The 20,738-nt window shown below is 40.3% G+C and overlaps 3 protein-coding genes and 1 long non-coding RNA gene across 7 annotated transcripts in view; 3 read left to right on the top strand and 1 right to left on the bottom strand.

Annotated features, from left to right (window-relative positions):
• Positions 1 to 6,819, top strand: part of LOC146457236 (uncharacterized) — an 8,210-nt gene extending 1,391 nt beyond the window's left edge. For both annotated transcript variants that reach the window (XM_085092290.1, XM_085092289.1), the window contains exons 3-6: positions 739 to 788; positions 999 to 1,264; positions 2,613 to 2,773; positions 3,494 to 6,819. In XM_085092290.1, coding sequence (XP_084948416.1) covers positions 739 to 788; positions 999 to 1,264; positions 2,613 to 2,773; positions 3,494 to 5,746 — 2,730 coding nt within the window. In that variant the 3' untranslated portion in view covers positions 5,747 to 6,819. The remainder of the gene's footprint in view (positions 1 to 738; positions 789 to 998; positions 1,265 to 2,612; positions 2,774 to 3,493) is intronic.
• A 1,496-nt stretch (positions 6,820 to 8,315) lies between these two features.
• LOC146457235 (protein D2-like) lies at positions 8,316 to 12,348 on the top strand. 3 transcript variants are annotated; one of them, XM_085092237.1, is made up of 4 exons: positions 8,316 to 8,641; positions 10,027 to 10,131; positions 10,800 to 10,848; positions 11,775 to 12,343. In XM_085092237.1, exons 1-4 carry the CDS (start codon positions 8,402 to 8,404, stop codon positions 11,996 to 11,998), a joined length of 618 nt encoding a protein of 205 aa, XP_084948363.1. In that variant the 5' UTR covers positions 8,316 to 8,401; the 3' UTR covers positions 11,999 to 12,343. The 3 variants fall into 3 exon arrangements, with proteins under 3 accessions (XP_084948363.1, XP_084948365.1, XP_084948364.1); XM_085092239.1 differs by having other exon boundaries at positions 11,840 to 11,988; XM_085092238.1 differs by lacking the exon at positions 10,027 to 10,131 and having other exon boundaries at positions 11,775 to 12,348.
• LOC146457221 (uncharacterized) overlaps positions 9,213 to 20,738 on the bottom strand; it is a 176,522-nt gene continuing 164,996 nt past the window's right edge. The window contains exons 3-4 of the long non-coding RNA XR_014858567.1: positions 10,045 to 10,115; positions 9,213 to 9,339 (exon numbers count right to left, since the gene is read on the bottom strand). This is a non-coding gene — a long non-coding RNA (uncharacterized LOC146457221). The remainder of the gene's footprint in view (positions 9,340 to 10,044; positions 10,116 to 20,738) is intronic.
• Positions 15,495 to 20,252, top strand: LOC146457234 (protein D2-like). Its single transcript, XM_085092225.1, has 4 exons — positions 15,495 to 15,774; positions 17,799 to 17,903; positions 18,537 to 18,585; positions 19,585 to 20,252. Exons 1-4 carry the CDS (start codon positions 15,514 to 15,516, stop codon positions 19,785 to 19,787), a joined length of 618 nt encoding a protein of 205 aa, XP_084948351.1. The 5' UTR covers positions 15,495 to 15,513; the 3' UTR covers positions 19,788 to 20,252.

The following is a 20,738-nucleotide window of genomic DNA, read 5'->3' as shown; positions in this document are numbered from 1 at the left end:
AACCAAAATTTTTCGTTTTCAGGGTCAAAAAATTATATTGAGATACGAGCTTTCGATTCCATCTCAGAATCTTTGTGAAGTGGTGTAGGACGTTTTTGTCACATGATTAAGGTGATAAACTATCACGTGACAAAACGTCCCGGTTGCCAGGCTCATTCATTCATTGCCAGGCTCGGACATTGAATCACGACATTGGATACGAGCTCCCAGCGATCTACTGGGACATTTTGTCACGTGATATTTTTTCACCTTAATCATGTGACAAAACGTCCTACACCACTTGACAAGGATTCCGAGACGGAATGGAAAGCTCACATCTCAATTTAAATTTTCGATCCTGAAAACGATTCAAACTTTTTTGTCTGAAATAGAGAAAGGAGTAACTAATAGTTTTGAAAAAGAAGATCTAACTAAAGGTTGCGTATATGGGTGTAAATTGAGAGTAGGTCTTGTATGTATTTACAGGTGCTAAGTTATGAAGAGCTTTATAAGTAAACAGCAAAATTTTAAAAACAATACGTTGATCAACTTCGAGCCAATGGAGATCTTTTAGTCTCTTCTACAAAATGGAAATGAACCAACAAAAATGCATTAATTTATTCATTATCCCATGTGTTCTGCCTCTGTACTGTGCCTCCTATGCAGTGCACATGAGAGGGGCATGTCCCCACTTCATGCTCCTGTACATGCTCCCTAATATGTCCCAACCTAATGGAGTATAATATCTGTGTTTTGCAGGATGAAAATGACTTTATAATCGTCACAACTGAGCATGGAAGTTTTAAAAGGTAACAGACTCAGACTTTGTGTACACCAACTATCATATTGCCCATTAAGCTTGGTGGGAGAGAATTACAGGATCGCAGATTACAGATCTTAAATAATTCTGCAATAGTTTGGTTGCAAACGCCTGAGATCATTATTTTGTAATAATTACAAATTATTTGTTTATCTCAGTGTTGGTGAATTACAATAATAAGTGTTAACTATCTTTTTAGAAAACCTGGACAAGGCGTTCACGAAGAAGAAAGAAAAATTGCAAAGGATGACTTGGGGCCAGAGGTTAAATTCATCAGTGATGAGATCAAACCAGACATTGGCACAATGGCAGTACAAATATTCACTGATCTGCCTGATGACAATCCATTCCAGCTGGCAGCTACAGCACAAGAAGGAGGTGTTCTTGTTCATGAGCAAGCACAACCAGTTTATCAACAGTTGGCTATGGGGGATTCACACAGTGATGTGACACATGCTTTAGGGGGTAGGTAGTTTAAAGTTTACATACAAAGTTGTGGTATCTTGTCTATTCAGATAAATGCTGAGATACTGCAAGATGATCAACTTTATTTCAAAAAACAATACAGCTAATATGTATTTCTAACAAGGATGTGTTACTTTACTAATACAGTAAAATTAATTAAAACAACTGAAAGTTGCAGTAGTTGAAGTAAAGCTTTTTTAAACTAGTAACATGCACAACTAATACAAAGCATAAATGAAAATAAATTACAGTCGACTTCAGATAACTCAAACCTTCAAGGGAAATTGAAAAAGGTGCGAGTTATCGGGAGTTCGAGTTATCAAGGGTAAAATAATATAGAAAATGACCTGAAAGGAATGGAGAATTGGTTAGAGTTAGCGCAAGGTTCGACTAGTTAGAGAGGGTTCAAGTTATCAGGAGTCGACTGTATACACTTGAGAAATTAGAGATTTTGATAGTTACTAAGTAAACAATCCTCCTGGTCTGCCTGTGGCTTCTGTGCACCTTTACCTTTAGATTGAAAGTTATATGTAGGTTTGAGTAGTCCCGGATTTGTCTGAGTTACATGGTTGTTGTACGCATGATAAGGTGGTAGAAACATGTACATGTATACAAGTGAAAGCTGTATTGTGCAGTTCCAATATTAAGCTCAGCATCAAATTTCTCCTGGTAATATCAATGCTTATTCAACCCCTGAGGTTATGAGAATTAAGGATATGATCACCCAAGGTGAATTCTCTTGATATTTTAATAACTTCTGCCCAGTACGCTTATAAGAAAAATATGGGGACAAGATAGGGGAATTTGTTCTTTGATATAAGGGGTAAAAGAGATAAGTGGGCAACCTCTGTTTAAGTGCGATCATGACAGAACTTAGGAGAAGAAAGAGACTGCTTGCAGTCTAACACTAAACAGAAGATGTTAAAGACGTTGCACATTGAATTTATGTCTGACTAATTTTCCATTTCTATCCTAGACCATAATGGCATTGCAAGATAACATTCATGTCTTAGACAAATTTACACGTAAGGTCTCTAGCACAAAAACGGCCAATGCACAATTTATCAGAACCTATAAACCACCATCACTCCTCAAGGTCTCCACGTAATACAGGTTTCACTGTACATACATTTCTGAATATGTAGAAAAATAAACCATATCATACAAAGGCTGTACATACAGCCACATGTGTACAGATGCCATAAACGAGAATCAGACGTGCTATTAAGCATGCTCAATGGATGCGCAACTCAAGAACCCGTCAGTCCCTCCCAATAGCTGTAAGTGACCATGGCAAGACAGTTCTCAAATGGTGGTTTCACCGTAACTTTTTCTTTTCACTTTTCAGATGCACTGGACAGTGTGCAAGTGACTGCCGGCAGTCCTTTACCAATGCCACAAGTGGCTCTAGGGTTGATTCCGACTAAGGATGTATCCCCTCCTCAGCCAGTGTCTGCTGAGCAGGTCACCTTGCAGTTTCAAAAGAAACTTGAAGAGCTGGAACAACAGGTTCAAAAGTTAACCTTATAATTATTTTCATCAGTGATATATTTCCTCCTTTTCCATATATTTTAGCTCATGTTAAGTAAGTAACAAAAATTCCAAAAATAAGCCTACTGAATCCCGGATGCAAACATCCTTCCAACAAGCCTCCCCGAAAAAGCCCATGATTTTTTTTAGGTTGTTAGCTTAGTTTTACAGGCTAATCAATTTTGAACTGCAAAATTTCCTCTGGTATTATTTTCCCCCCCCCCCCTCCCTCCCCTAAAAAAGTCTCTGAAGGAATCTTTGCATAAATGTACGTAACCCCTTTGCCTATTTTTGGAATTTTGCAGTATGTCCAGTTGTAAACACTTTTGAGCTTTTTTCGCTGTTCCAAACTTGATTTCTGCAATTTTTTACTTCTTTTGTTCCACATTGCCTCTCCTTATCCGGTTAAATAAATTGGTCCCACGGCATTGTTACAGGCATTAAGATAGTGGGGATACTAATCATAATGTAATAACTAGGTAAGGAGGCTCGGGAGAGGAGGCCCAGTCTTTCACACTCCTCCCCACTATCTGAACACCTGGAAAAGTCTTCATGTATGTTACATGAAGAAAATCAGTGGACCAGCATTTCATCCATGGTTGATTGGTACACTTGTTTTCAAGCGCCATTCCATGGTTATACTGTATTTTTATCTTGCCTTCAGTCTTGAACTAATTTTAGTGTTGCACTGTTTTTCAGGTAAAGGTCCTTCAAAACCGCAATCTTGCCCTGGAGGAATCGTACAAAAAGCTGTCAGACCTTGTCGAAGCTCAAAACCACTTGCTAGCCAGTGGAAGTCCATTCATCCAACGCCTAGCACCCACCACTCCACAGGAAGCCTCCAGCGACACCACTGCTAAACCAGAGCCTGCCGTTACCACCCCAACCACCCCTACTCCCAAAGTACAGCTCGTGAGCGGGAAGCCCTCGCTTGCCAGCTCACAGCAGCCGCTGAGATCCGGTCTGCAGAGTTATGAGCTGCCGAGGAGGGTATCGGCTAAAGAGGTGCTCAATCTGTGGGAAAACGGCTGCGATGAGTTTCCTCCACTGAAAGATTGGACACCCGCGCAAAAGCTCAAGCAACAGAGCAAGATATCTCGTTGGAAAAAACTCGTGGACATTTTCAAGGTGGACTACCATGGCGACATGAATAGCTTCGAAGAGAGCTTCTCCGACGCCAGAGGTGAAGTCTTGCCGGTGACAACGATCTTGTCGCTGTACGAAACGCAGCAAACTCCGGCATTTCTTGGTAAAACCAAACCGGAGCTCGAGGAAAGTTTCACCTCCAGTGGGGATAAAAGTTTCCAAGAAGTAGACGAAGAGAGTAAAAAAACAGTTGGTAAATCTGTAGATTCGGAATCTGAAGATGTTGATGACAGCGAAGCTCACCCTGAATCCAAATTGGCAGACGGTAGCGTGACACAACCATCTACTGAGGTGCGTTACTACCTACCGAGGAAAGTCACGCCAAATGACATCGTTCGTCTCTGGGAAGAGGGCTGCGAGGAATTCCCCCCAGTCTCCCAATGGTCACGCGCGCAAAAAATCGGCCAAGAAACGAAAATATTCCGCTGGCGCAAAATTGTCGAGATCTTCAACAAGGACTCCAATAGAAACTGGGACATGTTCTATAGAAAATACGCGAACGACCGTGGCCATCTCATGGCGATTTCATCGATTATCGCAAAGTACGACGCAGAGAACGCGACATCGGGGCCCATCTTTGATATACCCGAGGTTCGGAGCCGCTTGAGCACGGTCAGCGATGACCTGGATTCCAGTTCTGTTGATGAAAAATCACCCACAGCAAGTGCTCCCTCATTGAATGGCGTCGATAGAGTCAAGGTTGAATCTCAAAACCCTGGGGAAGAAAAAACTCACGTCTTACCTCGCAAAGTTACTGCCAAAGACATCATCAGGTTATGGGAGACGGGATATGGGGATCTGCCGCCTTTGCATCAGTGGACGCCCGCGCAGAAAGCTGGCCAGCGGAGCAAGTTTTCGCGCTGGACCAAAATCTATGACATCTACAAGTACCACTGTAAAGGGGACCTAAGCTTGTTTGAGTCGAAATTTTCGGACGAGCGCGGCGAGTTGTATCCAGTCACCACGATCGTCGCCATGTTTGACGCTTGGGAATCGCCCTCTAGCCTGTCCACACCTTTCTCTGGCACCTCAAAGTCCGGTCCGAAAACAGGAGAGGGATCTGAGGCCGAGGTCTACCAGCTCCCGCGTAAAGTTACTGCCAGAGATGTGGTGAAGCTGTGGGAGGAAGGCTGCGAGTTGTTTCCGCCTGTGAGCAAATGGCAGAAGATCCACAAAGTCGGCCATGAAACCAAACTCTTCCGCTGGAAGAAGATCGTTGACATCTTTCGCAAGGATTGCGGCGGAAGCTGGGAGAAGTTCGAGGAGCGGTTTAGCAACCCCAAAGGCGAACTCTTGCCGATCTCTGCTGTTCTGTCTAAATACGATCTGGAGAACGAACCTCCTTCGTACTTGCCAAAAGGCTTCTCCGCTTCAAGTCTGAATAGCTCAAGCCTCGCGCAGAAGGATGAGATATCTATTCAGCAGCTCTGCAGCAATCACATTGAAGGTGAACAGTTGCTTGATCAGGATAAAGAAGCTGCTAGTGACTCTGACATGGCGGAAGACGAGGGAGCCTCTCCCAGAAAAGGCTCGGAATTTATTCTTCCGAAGAAAGTCACCGCACTGGATGTGATCTACTTGTGGGAGAATGGTCTGGGAGATATGCCGCCGCTTTGTCAATGGACGCCGACCCAGAAAGCCAGCCAGCGCAGCAAAATCTCGCGCTGGAATAAGATTGTGGATATCTTCAAATATGAGTGCGGCAGCGACATACGAAAATTCGAGGAAAAGTACAGAGACGAGAAAGGAGAACTGCTGCCGATTACAAACATTTTGAACCTTCATGATGCGCAAGACAAGAGCTAATGAGGCGAGTGAGAATTGAGAAATTCCATCGGACTTCTTTTTACTAAGCCTTCATTGTGTGACATGTGTGCTTGCTGTATGTTTCATAGTGAGAGGCCGTTGAATCTGTCGCCATTTGCCGTAAGCGACAATTTTTGGAAGGAACCAGTTAGAAGCCGAACTAAATAATTAGAACTAGATTAAACCAAGGTGGTCACGTAAGGAAGTTACCGTGTGGCACGAAACATTAGCGATAGTTCCTTTTTTCTAGCTTCGCGGAAACTACGTTTTGCAATTTTGAGGTACTAATGTCTTCGGCGGGAAATTGATTTTGTTTGCGATACCCAGGAAGTCGTACATGTATAATTTTGAAAACTTTTACCACAGTAATAGGAATGAAAGTTAGAAGACATACAATTCATATCTGTAGTCACATGTACGGTCGAGTCAAAGATAAGCTGCAAACTCACGGAAATCGAACGAGCTCTTCATCACACTGCTGTAGTTCCTGCGATCGTCTATGAATTAGTGGTGGGAGGTGGGATACATTTTTGCCTGAAATTTTTCCAGGAACAATTTTTTTTTCGTTTTTGTGGGCAAAAAAAATTGCTTGTCGTACGGTAGACACTTGAGGGCGTTCGTTAAAAGGCAGTTTGCCTGCTACTACGTACAACGTCTTGAGCGGCATTTTTAGCGTGAAATGTTTGTTGCTTGTTATATATTATGAGCAATGTTTTACAGTAAGTCAGCATGTGTTAAGAGAGACAATACATGTACTTCTTGCAAATAGTCCACTTCTTTAAGCAAACTGACCGTCACTCCTTGGTGAAAGACAAACCTGTAATTGGAAGAAGTATACTTGAGTATACACGATCAACTCCTTTGTTCCCACTTGTTTTGTGGCCACTAGACAGATAACGAATAATATTTGGGCATCCCCTGGTTCTACCAGTGCATTCAACACATTCGAAAATGATACCTCCAATTTTGGCCACGTTTATATCATTTTTAGACAGTGTTGACTTGTTAATGGCGTGTATATAATTTTTATTCATCGAGTATTCTGTATTTAAATAAACTTCAGACGTTTTTTATTTGTGTCTTTTAATTTTAAGTATCAAACTTTAATTGGTTTGTTTTCTCTGTTTCTTAAACTGGGGAAGCCTGTTGATTCGATTAATTCAGCGTATTTGGAGTAAACGTGCCGCTCTTTGCCATTGGTTCCACGGCAAACTAAGGTTTGCGAATTCGTGTTGGCATATGTGCGTGAACGTTAGTAGTTGATGTACATAGCAGCAATATTTAATAGGGAAACGCGTCAATATGAAGGCATTATGCCATGCCCGAGAAATAGAGACCATTAAATTGTCTTCTGGTTTTTCTTTCCAAGCGAAATCAGCAAGATCTAGCAATATTTCTTGATTGTCCACTCAAGCTTGTTGGATATGAGATGATTATAGCCAACTCGGCGCTCGTTGGCAAATCTATCATTTCATATCCAACGCCCGCTCGTGGAATAATTGTTAAATATTCCGGTTCAGGAATAACAGAATAGACAGAAATATCAGTTCCCAAAAGAACGCAATTTCGCCGTTTGTCATAACGTGTGAGCCAGCTTTCGCTCCTTCTCCCCTCCCCGTTCCCCCCTCTCTCCCGAAAGCTTGCTCGCAGACTTCCCCATTTAACGCAATTCCCATCATTCTGAGTAAACTGTATTAGGATTCAGTTGTATTCTGTGCATTCAAAAAACAGTATAGGTCCCAAGAAAAACGTGAAGATCGGGATAGACCCCAAAAGGATTATTGCAAATTGCAAAACTGTTCAGAAAGGTTGATAAAGTTGCTGTGAGGTCCCAGTTGTTCAAGGAGCGCAGAAGTCGCTATCCAGTAGATAAAATGTTTTTGTTGGAGTACATTTTATCCGCTTCCGCTGGATAGCGGGTTATCCACTGGATAAAGTTGAATTGTGTGCTCTTTGAACAACTGCATGGAGCCAGATTACAGCCAAACAATGTAGATCCGATTCCCATCTCCCGAAACTTGAACAGTAATTGCACCCGACACGACTCAAACGTGACCTATATGTTACCTGGAATCACTTGAGGAATGTGAAACGACGTCGAGACCAAACCTTTACCAAAAATGCGCCTTCTTGTGTCCTTAAAAGGGATGTTGTTTACAGTACCGATAATTATTGTAGGGAGTTTATAGCAACGACGACGGCGACTGTTAAGAGAACGTAAACAAAACAAAAATAACGAAAACAACAACTCTGCCCGTGCATCACACTTTTTTGTACATTTCGTTGCCGTCACTGCACGACTAGGACGTGAAATTTCCTGATGGGATGTTTTGTGAAGGACGTAAACACGCGACGACGAATTTTTCTTTCTCTTTGTAAACTTGGGTGTGGTCTCCAAGAAGTCGACTCCAGGAAATTTCACCTACATTTAACGTTTGAAAAAACGCAAATTTATTTTAATAGCGATGTTTTCGCTGCAGTCGGCGTCTTCGTTGCTAAAACTCCCTAATATTTTTTTCAGTAGGCACACATGTGTCATGCCACTCATGTACGCCGATTTAATTTTGCTCGTAGCACGTGCAAGCACAAAACAAAAACAATGTGAATATTAATCCAGAGACACAACTCTCCAGCACAAAGTGTGGCGGATCCAAAATGGATTTCTTCAGCGTCCTCTTCTTTGCCCTCGTTCTTGTTCAAGTAAAGTCGATTAATCTTCTTGAGGACAGCCATCCAAACGCTCAAGACTCTTGTGAAGACTTTCAGTATAACGGGAAAAGGTTACCGTTTGCGGAAGTAGTTATCGGCGATAGAGTATTTAATAGGAAGAACTGTGGTGAGGTGGTTCCTATAGATGAGGTGAACAAAGAAATTCCCATTGTAAAGTTTTCACAGGTACGTTAAATTTTGTATTCATTTCCGTGTATTTACCGATACCTTTTTTTCTATTAAATGCCTTGTAGTTAGTCAGGCAAAGTACGCCTTTCTGCGAGAAAGTACCGTGTCGCGCGGTAAAGCAGGCGACTTTCGCGATCGCGCGAGAAAGTTGCCAATGTTTATCGTTCGGCCAGCTGTTCTTGACAATCTCATCTCCAGATCCCATGCAATTTGGTCACTGAGCACTAAGTAGAGCGTGCTCTGAGGACGAGACTGTTTTTCTTGAGTGACAAGAGGGACCACTCACGCTACTCATGCGCCCTAAATTTTTAGGTCAAAGAGTGAGAGGTTTCAAGCTTCATCTCAGAGCAAGCCCGTGAAACCTTTCCCCCTCACCTCCACCTTTTTATGCTAAGGAAAACAGTAAAACATCTACAGACAGCAAGGAGCACACCACCAATGCCGTGTTGATGGTCAATAATGGGTCCTAACAAGGATGAAACAGTTGTCCATAACTGCCTCTGGTAATATGGCTGTGCTGTGTAAGGTGCTGGCCATACCGCGGGTAACGTAACCGATGCCGGTGCTCCTTGCTGTCTATGGTCGTACACAAAATCGTTATACCCAGTTTCAGTCGGAGAAGCAACGTTGTCCTTTTATCAGACCAACATCGTTAAAACGCCATACCCTCTCGGCTTTCACATGACTGTAGAGTCCTATAAAGATGAAAAAGTGAGGGACTAACCCCCACCTCCCCCCCCCCCCCTCCCAAAAAAAATCCTCATTCCCAAACACCAAGACCTCTCGACATGGGTGAACTTTAGCTCGGAGCTCTCAGATAGCATGTTGTGTCCCTATATCCCGAGGTGTATAATTGGGTACTATCCTAGGAGACTCAGCGGCACTCAGTTGAGGCCATTTACCCCCCCCCCACCCCTCCCCCCCCCGTCCCGACTGACTGCAGCTGGATGAACGAGGATATAAATAAACTTACAGTGCTTTAGTCTCCTACGGCAATAAACACTAGCAATAAGGGCTAAACGAATTTAAATCTAAACTGAAAACCTATTGGTTTCGTATTGCTTGTTTTCAACTTCCTCTCGACCCTGTCATTGCACTTTTTTATTGTTATTATTTTCACATTTCTAGTATAGTAACTTTATAGTTCGATATTTCTTGTTAAGCGCTTTAGAGCCTTGTATAGAGCGCTATATAAATGATGTATTGATATTAGTATTAGCATAAGGGCTGATCTGAGTGTGCTTGTACCTAGAGACACCCTAGGGTAGTACCCACATTGCACCCAATTGGGTGACTTACTATCCCTGGCTGTTGTTCATGGATTAAAGTAGCAATAATTTCTACTGCTTTATACTTTTTGTCCTCTCACATATTTTTAACAGGATAACGAAACTCTGTACCTTGTGGCCATGTTAGATCCTGACACTCCTTCTTTTCGCAATCCGCTCTGTCGCCACTGGGTACACTTCATCTTTGGAAATGTCATGGTAAGTTATAATTCAAAAGACACAAATATCTCAAATTAATATAGATACAGTTAAGCAGTATGATCACGTGTCATTAACTGACTACCCAATATCTATATCGCACCAAGAGACTAACGAAACCACCGCTAGGCTCGATTAACAGCCGCTGTTCAGTAAATGAGCCCGTGCTCCTACTGAAGGAATTTGGGGATCAACTGCAATCTCGCAGAGATAACCTGACTCGAAAAACTGTTAAAGTGATGAAATGTTTTAAAAGTTGACCAGAATGCCCCCTTAAGTGAAACATGTTGTTTCGTCCGTACAATAGTCACTGGACGTCATTTTTAATGTACAAAGCACTTCCACACTACACGGCAAAATGCTATTGTTCAATACCTTCCCGACTTGCAACACAGCTGGATGAATTAATAGGCCATTTCAGAGTTGCTTTGAACCTTATTGTGAAAGCTAGACTAAGTGCAAAGTTTTTTTTATTATGACAATCAGTTTTCATTAATATACACTGACAAAACTAAGTTTTATACGAAAAGCTTTACACTTAGCCTCGCTTCCATAGTGAGGTTCGAAGCAACCTGGAAATGGCCTATTTCGGGTATCTTTATTGATTTGATTGGCTCATGAAAAAATTATACAGACGACTTGAATTATCGTTATTGTTCTCATCTTAGGGAAAGTATCTGGCCCATGGTAAGATACGGGGAGGAAACATCTACGGAGGTCAGTATATCTTGGTAATTATGGCTGGAAGGGGGGCGGTATCATGGGAATTATCCCCTTGATTGACTTCATTTATATCTAAATTCCTTGCTCGTATATGATTTGCTTCTTGATCATCAATGGGATGAAATGAAATAAATTTTCAAAGAGGCAATGAGCCGCAAATCATAAGTTATTTCAATCTTATCTAAGATAGAGAGAAAGCACTCGAGAGCTTCGGTTTTTCTTTCCTTCTTGGCCATCCGTAGCCAAAGACTTTCATGAATAGTTTCCAGGCGCTGCATATCGGCCGTTTTAAAGATAATTTGGCATTACGTTTTGGGTGTAATTGGTGAAAAACGGTGTCCTTTCGATTTAATTCAAGTTGTCACTTAAAAATACATTAAATGAATTGTAACAGGTTAGAGATCGCGTTTACGGCAAAGCGCAAACGTGAGATTCGCGTTTATCTTTTCTTGATAAAATGAGTACATAGATGAGAATAGTAGAAAACAATTCTGGCCTTTCATGATAAAGGAAAACTAAACAATTTTTTTCACAAGCTGAAAACATCGAGCGGCAAATGAAGGATAAATACGGTCACGTGGTCATTCCTGTCGTTTACTTAGACTGCTAGCAGTCCCTTTAATTCTGGATAGTCGAGAGGGCGCGTAAAATAGCCGAGCGAAAAAGCCAGTTTTCGGGTCCAGTTTTCGATCGGCTATTTCGTGCGCCTTCTGACTATCCAGAAAGGGACTGCTAGCAGTCTATCATAATCCTAAATCTCTCTATTACAAGATGTCTGCAACATTGCACGGCATAGGTGGACACAACATCCCTGTACTGGAATCTTTTATCGCAAGATTTCCGCCAGCAAACCTGAGCTATAGTTTACTTGTGCTTTCTTTCATATTCAGATGTTAATTGCTCCTTTTTTGGTTTCCTAGAATACAACCCGCCCAATCCTCAGCCAGGACAAGGCATTCATCGCTTTTACTTCTTCGTTTTTCAGCAGAAAGAAAAACTGGTTGACGGAATTCACATCGCCAATAGATGCGGTTTCAACATTGACGGTTTTATGAAAGATTTCGGCCTTAAACCGGTGGCCATGAATATGTTCAGATCGGAATTCCAGAATGCTGTGATAATAAGTGAAATGATTATAACATAAGGAGAGGGGATCATTTTCAGTTCCATTCCGGCAATGTGGCAAACAAAGTCCATATTGTTAAACGTTGAGCCCTGGTACTTTTCGAGTGCCTGCACATGCGCTAAGATGGATCTTATCAAGCGCAATAAAACGTGACATACTACGTTAAAATGAAATTGGACAGTCTGTTATGATCTAAAGCTAAACTAAAGTAATTTTGGATTCTCACTATTTGCGTCCGCAAATAAATGAAATCGGTAGGCCAAATGAAAGAGAACCAAATACAGTAATGAAAGCGTACGTCATGCCAATTGAAGTGATTGACCGAAAAAAGCCACAACTTTTACTTAACCCTTTAAGCCCTAACAGTGATCAGCATCAAGTTTCTTTAATAACTTCTCTCCAATTTTATAAGAAAACTATGGGAACGAGATACATAGGATAATTTGTTCTTTGATAATTGTTGAGTATGTTCAGGTTTGTTTTTCCTAACACGGAGCTCCTAAAAAAACTACCTTATCAGATAGCAAAATCTCGACCTGTATGCACCCGATCAGTCGCCCATTTTTGCTTACTCTCGTGATGATCCAGAAACAGACGGACTAACTGACGGAGGAAAGGAGGACAGTAAACAAATTAACGCAGCCACAGAACCAAATAGCGAACGAGCGATAATTGAAAGGATCTAATGGTTGGTTTGTTTCTAGCATACATCTACAGGTTCGGAGCCACCTTAATTTTGCGAAAATTTATTACCTTATTGTCACTTATTTTCGCGGGACTTAATTTTCGGGATCCTCGCGATTTAAAAAATATCGCGGAATTAAAGACCCGCGAACAATTTTTCGAGAAAATTAACCACTCGAAATTTAATACCCTGATGCTGAATAATTCTTTAATCAAAGTCAACGTCAGTTTATATTGGTAATTGAACTGAGTGGAGTGCAATTTGGTCTGAAATCATACGCGTGATTTCAAAATCAAACGAGCGCGCAGCGCGAGTTTGATTTGAAATCACAAGTATGATTTCAGACCAAAATTGCACGACACGAAGTTCAATTACCACTTAATTACATCCATTTTGAAATCACAGAGTATCATTGTCAATATTAATATTCTATTTGTGTTACTTCATTTCCATTTTGATGGGCTAAAGAAAGGATGCAATTTAGAGCAAAAAAATGGTGCAATTTGGGAATAAATTGCACCATTTTGGACCAATCAGATTCCAAGGATCACCAGTGATTTCAAAATGGATGTAATTAATTTAATAATTATCTTGTCCATGTTCTCTACTCAGGTTTCGGCGGAGCTCTCTTCGTCTGAATCAATATCACATTCTTGCTGCAGTTCTTGTAATATATCCTTGGTGCAGTCGTCAAACAATCCTTTCCTATCAGGTTCCTTGTATAACTCGTCACGACAAGCTGTTTATACTTCTTAATTATTTCGCTGTTCCTTGTCGTGAGTTCAGTGTCATTGGAAACTATTGTCATGGAAAATCAGGTGTGCCACTCTGAGACCTGCAGATCAGTATTTTTCACGAAATTTATTTCCTTTTAATATTTGTTTTAGGCCAATTCGCGAAATTAAAGTCCCGCATAATATGTTCGTTCCATTTTCGCGACCCGCGAAAATAAGTAACAATAAGGTAGTTTAAAGAACCTCAAAATGTCGCGGGACAACTATCAGCCGACAGACCCTCGACAGACACACTGTCCACCTAGTGAAAATTCCCGGATGGATAGTGCTCGTCGGCGAAAAAATCTCCTATTCTTGGCTTCCAATTCAGTAACAAACAGGTTAAGTTTCTTTCATCGCTTTCATTGCAAGTTGTTCAGTGTCCTTTTCGTTCCTTGAAACAGACTGATGTAATAAGAACAAGCTAGTTGGCTCATTTCGTCCGCTTTCACTTTAGTTCGCCTATGGTGTAGTGGTAATCACGGCCGTTCTTGAATGCAATAGACCGGGATTCGAGTCCTCGCCGGTGAACCATATTTTCACATAGTGCGTTACATATTCCTTTTACATGTTTAATTTTCGTTTCAACTTCAAGGTGAAATTTGTGAGCTGACTTTTGTGGTCTTTTGTACGGAAGTTGAAATTTGCAGTGGTGCACAATAAATCGAATAAAAACAATAGAGACAGTTTCTGTCTCGGGACTATCGGTCTTAAGGCTTCCTCTTGGAAATTTAATGTTCTTATAACTAGCATGTTTATCTTATTTTGTTTTATTTTGCTGCGCCTACACTCATAGGAAGAGAAGAAAAAAATTATAACTGGCGTGCAGACAGCGGGAAGACCACAACTGTTTAACCAATTACAATCGACCCAAAACTATAAGAAAAAACAGAAACAACAGAACGGTAAAAAACAACAAGTCAAATGATCATTTGAAGCTTCGCTTCTCGGGCCAGTATTTGTTTTAAGAATATTGAATTTGCGCGGGGCAACTATCAGCCGATTATCGTCTCTCGGCAGAAACACTGACTCTTGTTTAATTATGTAGTTGCCCGCGGAAATGTCATGCTCCACCTCGCGAAAATTTCGTTCCCTAGCGCCAACAATGCAGTTACAAACATGCATGTTAATGCTAAGAGAAAGTCGTTTCATTTAAACATGCTCAATTAATCTAACTGATCTAAACAAATTTATGTGAACGCAGCTTTCAGTTCGGCTTGCATCAATTAGCTTTTTGCAAGTGAGCAGCTGTACGTGCATTAGTCACGTCCTTCTACTGCCGTTCGTTTCACCAGCTGATGGCGGCGAAAAAATGCACTAGATGTAAAGAAGAACTCTTATCAGACAATTAAAACTCAACACTTCAATATTTGAGAGTTTAGGAACGGCCTGAACGGCGAACGCTACAAAACAATAGGTGCACGTGCGTTATACACTTAAGCATATTTAACTTCTTCACCGTCTTTTGCAAAACAAAAAACTGTCGTGAAATGACCAAATTTAGGTTTTGTGGGGAACATGAGTACATGACTGGTTAGTTACTTTTTTTCTTGAACGCCTTCATCACAAGTTTAGGTTTTGGACAGTTTGGGTACATTTAAATATGACGTAGTTGGAATTTGCAAATGACGTGAATTTATATTGACAAGTGACGTCTTCATTGGCGTTGCGTCGTCAGTAATCATCATTGTTTCTCACTTTTTCAGTTAGAAAATTATGGTTGTGACACATTCACTAGAAATACAAACATAAAACTGTTCATTTGTTTACAGTAAAAATTGCACCTGATGACTAGAATCAATAAAAGGAAGATAGATTGAACGAGGGCACGTAGTTTCAGGATTTTAAAATGTTACGACGTCACACATCGGCCAAGGACGTCAAGTTACGTATTTTCAATCGGTATATTTTTAGAATTGTATGTATTACTGTAAGTACGGTGTGACAATGTGACAAAGGAGATTGCGAAAGAAATACGTAACATCTACGTGACGTTTGCCTGAACATCCCCTCCCTGAGGCAATTTTTAAAGAGCTGTACGCCATTTTGTGTCACGTGACCACTATTGGAAGAAAATGGCGGGTAGCTTTTGTTGTGGACTACGTGGGATACTACGTGGTCGAATAATGTTGCTTCTTCTGGCTTTTGGTTTTTTACCAATTTACAGTTTGATTGAAGATGACAGCTCATCGCTGATCGAGAAAAAATGTGGCAGTCTTGAATTCCAAGATGAAGATTTTGGAACGTATGAACTCACGGCAGCGAATTGTGGGAGTGAAGTGCAGTTAGACCAAGTGAACGGACGAGAAGCGCCTGCGGTTACTTTCAAAAATGCGGTAAACTTAAGCTTAAGTATTTTAATGCAGTGTAATATCTGTGCAGTTTAATTAACCAAAGGAGCTTGACCCTTTTCCGCCGAGACCATCTTGATAAAGCTGACCTTGCACAAGGACCTTGGTATTGCACTATTTGATTCATGGTCTTTTTTTAACACCCTCCTTCCTTATATTATTTTGTTTTGGATGCCCCTAACCCTCCCCAAGAAACAAGGAAGGAAAAAGAAAATCAATACTAGCATTATATATTGTATCAATGAACATCAAGCCATCTGGGCCCAGTTATTAAAAACCCGATTAGCCAATCCAAGCCTGGGTTATAATTAACGTAAACTTTGGTTCAATTTTAATTTTAATTGCTAATCAATAAAGGTTCTTCCAAGAGATGTTAATCCCTTAGTTTTGACATAGACTCAGTTTTCTTTACCATTAAAGCTAGCTTTTAAAAATGGCACGAGATGAAAACCTTGGTTAATTTTTAATCAGAGATTAGTGTTAATGGGCTTTCAAATAACCCGGCCCTGATGCCTCTTTTGTTTGTTATGCCTCTAGTGCCCTGTTTACCTGCAATTTTGTCGGTTGAACTTCCTGGTTCTTCAAATCCTGACCCTATTTTACAAGTTTTCTGATTTGCATAATCCATCTCCCTGTGGTCAACTGCATGTTTCTTTTTTGTTTGTTTTTCTTCTCTTACAATATCTCTAGTTGCAGCTTCAGTTTTTCAGCCATGAGCCTAAAAAGCACGAAGTGGGGGTCTTAGAATTCTGGGTTGAAAGCAGTTGTCTTTGCAGAGGAAAAAGAAACAAAATATTTACAGCAAATGTAGATTTGTGTTGGGTGACGGATGGGTTATGGAAATCTAGAAAACTGTGAAATTCTCACGTGTCTCAAGTTTGGCTTCTGGAATAAGTTTTATTTTGAATTTTTTGTATTCTTCTGTGGAAATGAAAATCGATTTCAATGGAATCCAAATTTCAGGTTTGGTAGAAACAATAATTACTGATTTAGCTTCTCTGTAACAAATTTTTTGTTATTTACAAATTGAAACAAATGCTTCCAGGTAATATCAGTGACAGTTGCTGAATAAATCATCAATTGTGTTCTAAAGTATTAATATGGGAAGTAATGATCTCTTATATGTACTGCTCAAATCATTAATATATACATGAAGAGAATCGAAAGGAAATCACTACCGTGAAGGAGGTTTGGATTTACGTAATTTTTTTGCTTGAAATTTCTTTGACATTTATTAACCTTTTGAATTCCATCTTGGGTTTTTCATGAAGATTTATTTCTTGGTAATTCAACACTGGAAAAGTTTTTTAACTCCTGTTAATTTCATATTCATGATCTAGAAAAATGCAAAACATGACCTGCTAAATTCCTGTCACTTGCAATAGCCAATGCATCTTCAATGACATCAACGTCACTTTCATCAGAACCTTTTTTTTTTTCGGTGCTTTCAACTTCATCATCTGACTCAGAACTATCATCACTGTATTCCAACTACCATCTTGTTCACTGTCTAACAGGCTTTCTTTGACTAATTTTGAGTCTCTTATTGCGGAAATTTCTACCAGAGCTTCCTTGATCGACACTGATTCAAAGTGACCATGACATCTTGTTGGATTTAGTCACAAATATCAACAAGCCTTGGGTGATATTTTGTGCCCACAATACAAATTTTCTTGTCACTGAACTTTTTGTTCTTTCTCAGACTCTTCTAGACAACCTTGGACAAAAATGGTGAGCAACGAAACTAAACGAGTGTTTCTTTGAGGAAGTAATTGTTTGTCTTTGGTATCTGAGACTCATATTTCAGGATGTATATACATGGACATCCTTGGCATTCAAAGGGCTAATGGTGTAAGAAGCAATATCAAACACTTGAAAGATTGTTTCATCCAATATTCAAACACCTCGAAGTTCCACCCGTTTCTCATTATTTGGAACCTGGATGGAGCACTCTTCCTTGGGTTTGTTGTACATTTATTACATCCATATTTTTCAAATGTGCATCGTAGAAAACTGGAGTGAAATACCTGATTGCAATGGTGGACCCTGATGCACCCTTTGCAGACAAGCCAGACTATCGGAGTTGGCTTCATTGGATTGTTGGCAACATAGATGTAAGAGAAGAGTTTCAGTTATTGCATTTAAAACTCTTTCACTGCCTATGGTCTCAATCCATTTCTGAGAAAACCTTTCTGAAATTCAAATCTTAAAACAAAATTGTACATGTGAACTGTCCTGCCAGGACAACCATCTCTTACATTTAACTAATATACATCGCGTCTGTCAACATACAAACTTCCAAATATTGTTAACTTTCCCCAAACTTTGTTACTAATTTGAAGTGACATACATGCCTTGAATTTTGTTTGCACACAAAACAAAACAAAAACTTAATGAATGAATAAATAACAAAAGAACTTAAGATATTCATAGTGAAAAATCTCAAGATTAAAACAAAAGGAAGAACATTTCCTGCATGTTTTATTTCCAGTTAATTTGCACAATTAACACAACGTAACCCATTTTCACTTCCAGCTTGTTGTGTGCGCCACTTTTTATAGGAGATTTGGATGCATTCTACTGACTGTTATATCCTAGCTACACCAATTGCAGGTTATGCATGTGCAACTGGAAATATTTTCAAGCTTTCTGCAAGGTTCAACAGTACTCCATGTGTTGGTTTCCAGAATTACAGCTTGACAGTTCAGTGCTTTGAAATGTACTTTTGTATCCTTTTTTTTTTTCAGGGAGACGATCTGGCCAATGGAGATATTTCCTCTGGTGAGACTTTTACAGGTAGGCGTGTTACTCGGGAAGCTTATCTTGAGTTGTACTGTCCTTTAATAACTGGGCACTCTTAAGCCATATAATTGCAAGCCTGTACTGAGAAGAGGTATCCACTTATGAGAGGAAAAATGTGTCTCTTTTTGTGTATTGTGTATGTGACTGGAACAAGGACTGATAGCCCACTTAGGAGAGGTAAGGGTCAGTGTAGTGTGTGCATGTGCCTGGGACAATGAGTGTCCATTTAGGATAGGTGTCCACTTATGAGAGGCAGAAATGCTGTGTTTTTTTGTAGCTGGGACAATGACTGCATGTCCACTTAGATGGGGTGTCACCACCATTCTGCATTGTAGTAAAGCTGTTACACTGTAATCTGAGATGCAGTAGCCTTTGACAGTCAGGGAGTAAGCCCATGCCTTCTACTTATGAGAGGATAGGTAAAAAAATGTGGTGTTTGTGTGTGGGTGGGATGATGACTGAGTGCTTTGAAATGGGTTCACTTGTGATAGTTAAATAAATAATGAAGTTGCATTTCTGTGTGGTTGTGGCTGTGGCTGCTCTTTCGGCTAAGGTCCAGTGACACAGTTAACAAACCAACACCAAGGAAGTGTTAAAAGAAAATTGCATGCATGTAAGGCTACTTTTTATGTCCAGTGAACAAGTCTAACTTATCAATGCTGGATTTTCAGTCTACTGAGACTTCTCACAGCCTTATTACGTACACAACTGTAGCTGATATCCATGTACTACATACTCTGAAGAAATATCAACATGAAGAAAGGAAACTACTTTTTGCTCAAGTTAGCAGAAAGTTTAAAAACACCCTTTATTGCTAACTATGCGTCATATGCAACCAATCCTTACAGATTCAAATGACAGTTTCCATGTTGGTGTACCACAACAAGGGAAGCTAATGAGAAACCTTTCGTTGATGGACACCATCACACGCATACTGTCTATTAAGTAATTATAAGTCAAGGTTTGTCTGATGTTGTTATTAAATCTTTGCAGAGTACAACCCTCCTTCTCCTCCTCATCCCAAACCTGGAATGACCAATGACCACAGGTACTTTATTTTCGTGTTTGAACAAAAGGGCATCTTGGACAGGGATGATGCTGCGGTTGATGAGCGCCCTAACTTTGACATTGATGGCTACAAGAACGAACATGGCTTGAAAGCTGTGGCCATGAACATGTTTAAAACACATAGCTGAACTCTTTAACCCAAGTAAAAAACAACCTAAAAGTGGGAAAAAAGTGAAAATTGTGTGGGCAGTAGTGACTTTGAGAAAGCACTCATTGGTGTAACTATACCAACCCAAGAATTATTATTTTGTGTAACTGAGAGTATTCCCCTTAGAGTGGGAGAAAAGAGAATTAAATAAATGATAAAAAGAATTTTACTCAAGTGAAAAAGCATACAAAGACACCTGTACTGTAAGGTACGTCCATGATACAGAAGTGCATGTAAAATTTATGTAAGAGCATTCTGGTATTGCAGTTAATAGGCTGACAGACTTGCCAGAGAAAATGTAACCAGCATCTTATTTTTCCTTACAATATCACTACAGTAAAAGAAACATTACCAAAGATGAAATGTTTTGACATAATTTCAAACAAATTCTCCCAATTTTATTCTATAAGAAGTAAGTGGAGAAATAAAAAAATAAATGACTTTATTTAAGTGTTGAGAGTTTTTACTTTTAGAACTGTAGCACTAATTGGGGACACTATATATAAATCATTTGTTAAAAATCCCAACTGGTGGGACGCAAACCAGTTGGCTATTTACAACGCATGGGCTTGGATTTGAAAACGGAGCTATCGTGAAACAAATCCAAGTGGTCAGAGCGGGGCTTGAACCCAGGCCTCCGGATTACAAGCCCAGTGCCCCATCCACTAGGCCATGCCTTTCTCAAAGGTGAATTTCAATTTCCAGCGAATTATTTTAAAACATTGGGGAGACCTGGACACCTTTCTGGCTTACACCAGTCCTCAAATTGACGGAGGCATCTTGTATTCCCATGGGGAAAGCCCAGGTGGGTTACTCGGGTATAAACGTGACGGGGGTGGCTGAGGGGGGGCGACGGAGCCTAGTATTTTGCACCCAAAAAAAAAAACATGGACCTTATATCGTGCATTGTGCACCCAAAAAAAATACAAGA

The sequence above is a fragment of the Pavona decussata genome, unplaced genomic scaffold, assembly GCF_977016875.1.
Source record: "Pavona decussata unplaced genomic scaffold, jaPavDecu1.1 SCAFFOLD_245, whole genome shotgun sequence".
In the NCBI taxonomy this organism is placed as follows: domain Eukaryota; kingdom Metazoa; phylum Cnidaria; class Anthozoa; order Scleractinia; family Agariciidae; genus Pavona; species Pavona decussata.
This window is presented reverse-complemented; position numbering and strand designations above follow the sequence as displayed.

Bases quoted from the DNA above. Each gene is read 5' to 3' on its own strand.
- LOC146457235 (XM_085092237.1), top strand. From the start codon at position 8,402: ATGGATTTCTTCAGCGTCCTCTTCTTTGCCCTCGTTCTTGTTCAAGTA. The intron at 8,642-10,026 runs GTACGTTAAATT...TATTTTTAACAG, and splicing joins CCATTGTAAAGTTTTCACAG to GATAACGAAACTCTGTACCT. The intron at 10,132-10,799 runs GTAAGTTATAAT...TTCTCATCTTAG, and splicing joins TCATCTTTGGAAATGTCATG to GGAAAGTATCTGGCCCATGG.
- LOC146457234 (XM_085092225.1), top strand. From the start codon at position 15,514: ATGGCGGGTAGCTTTTGTTGTGGACTACGTGGGATACTACGTGGTCGA. The intron at 17,904-18,536 runs GTAAGAGAAGAG...TTTTTTTTTCAG, and splicing joins GGATTGTTGGCAACATAGAT to GGAGACGATCTGGCCAATGG. The intron at 18,586-19,584 runs GTAGGCGTGTTA...AAATCTTTGCAG, and splicing joins CTCTGGTGAGACTTTTACAG to AGTACAACCCTCCTTCTCCT.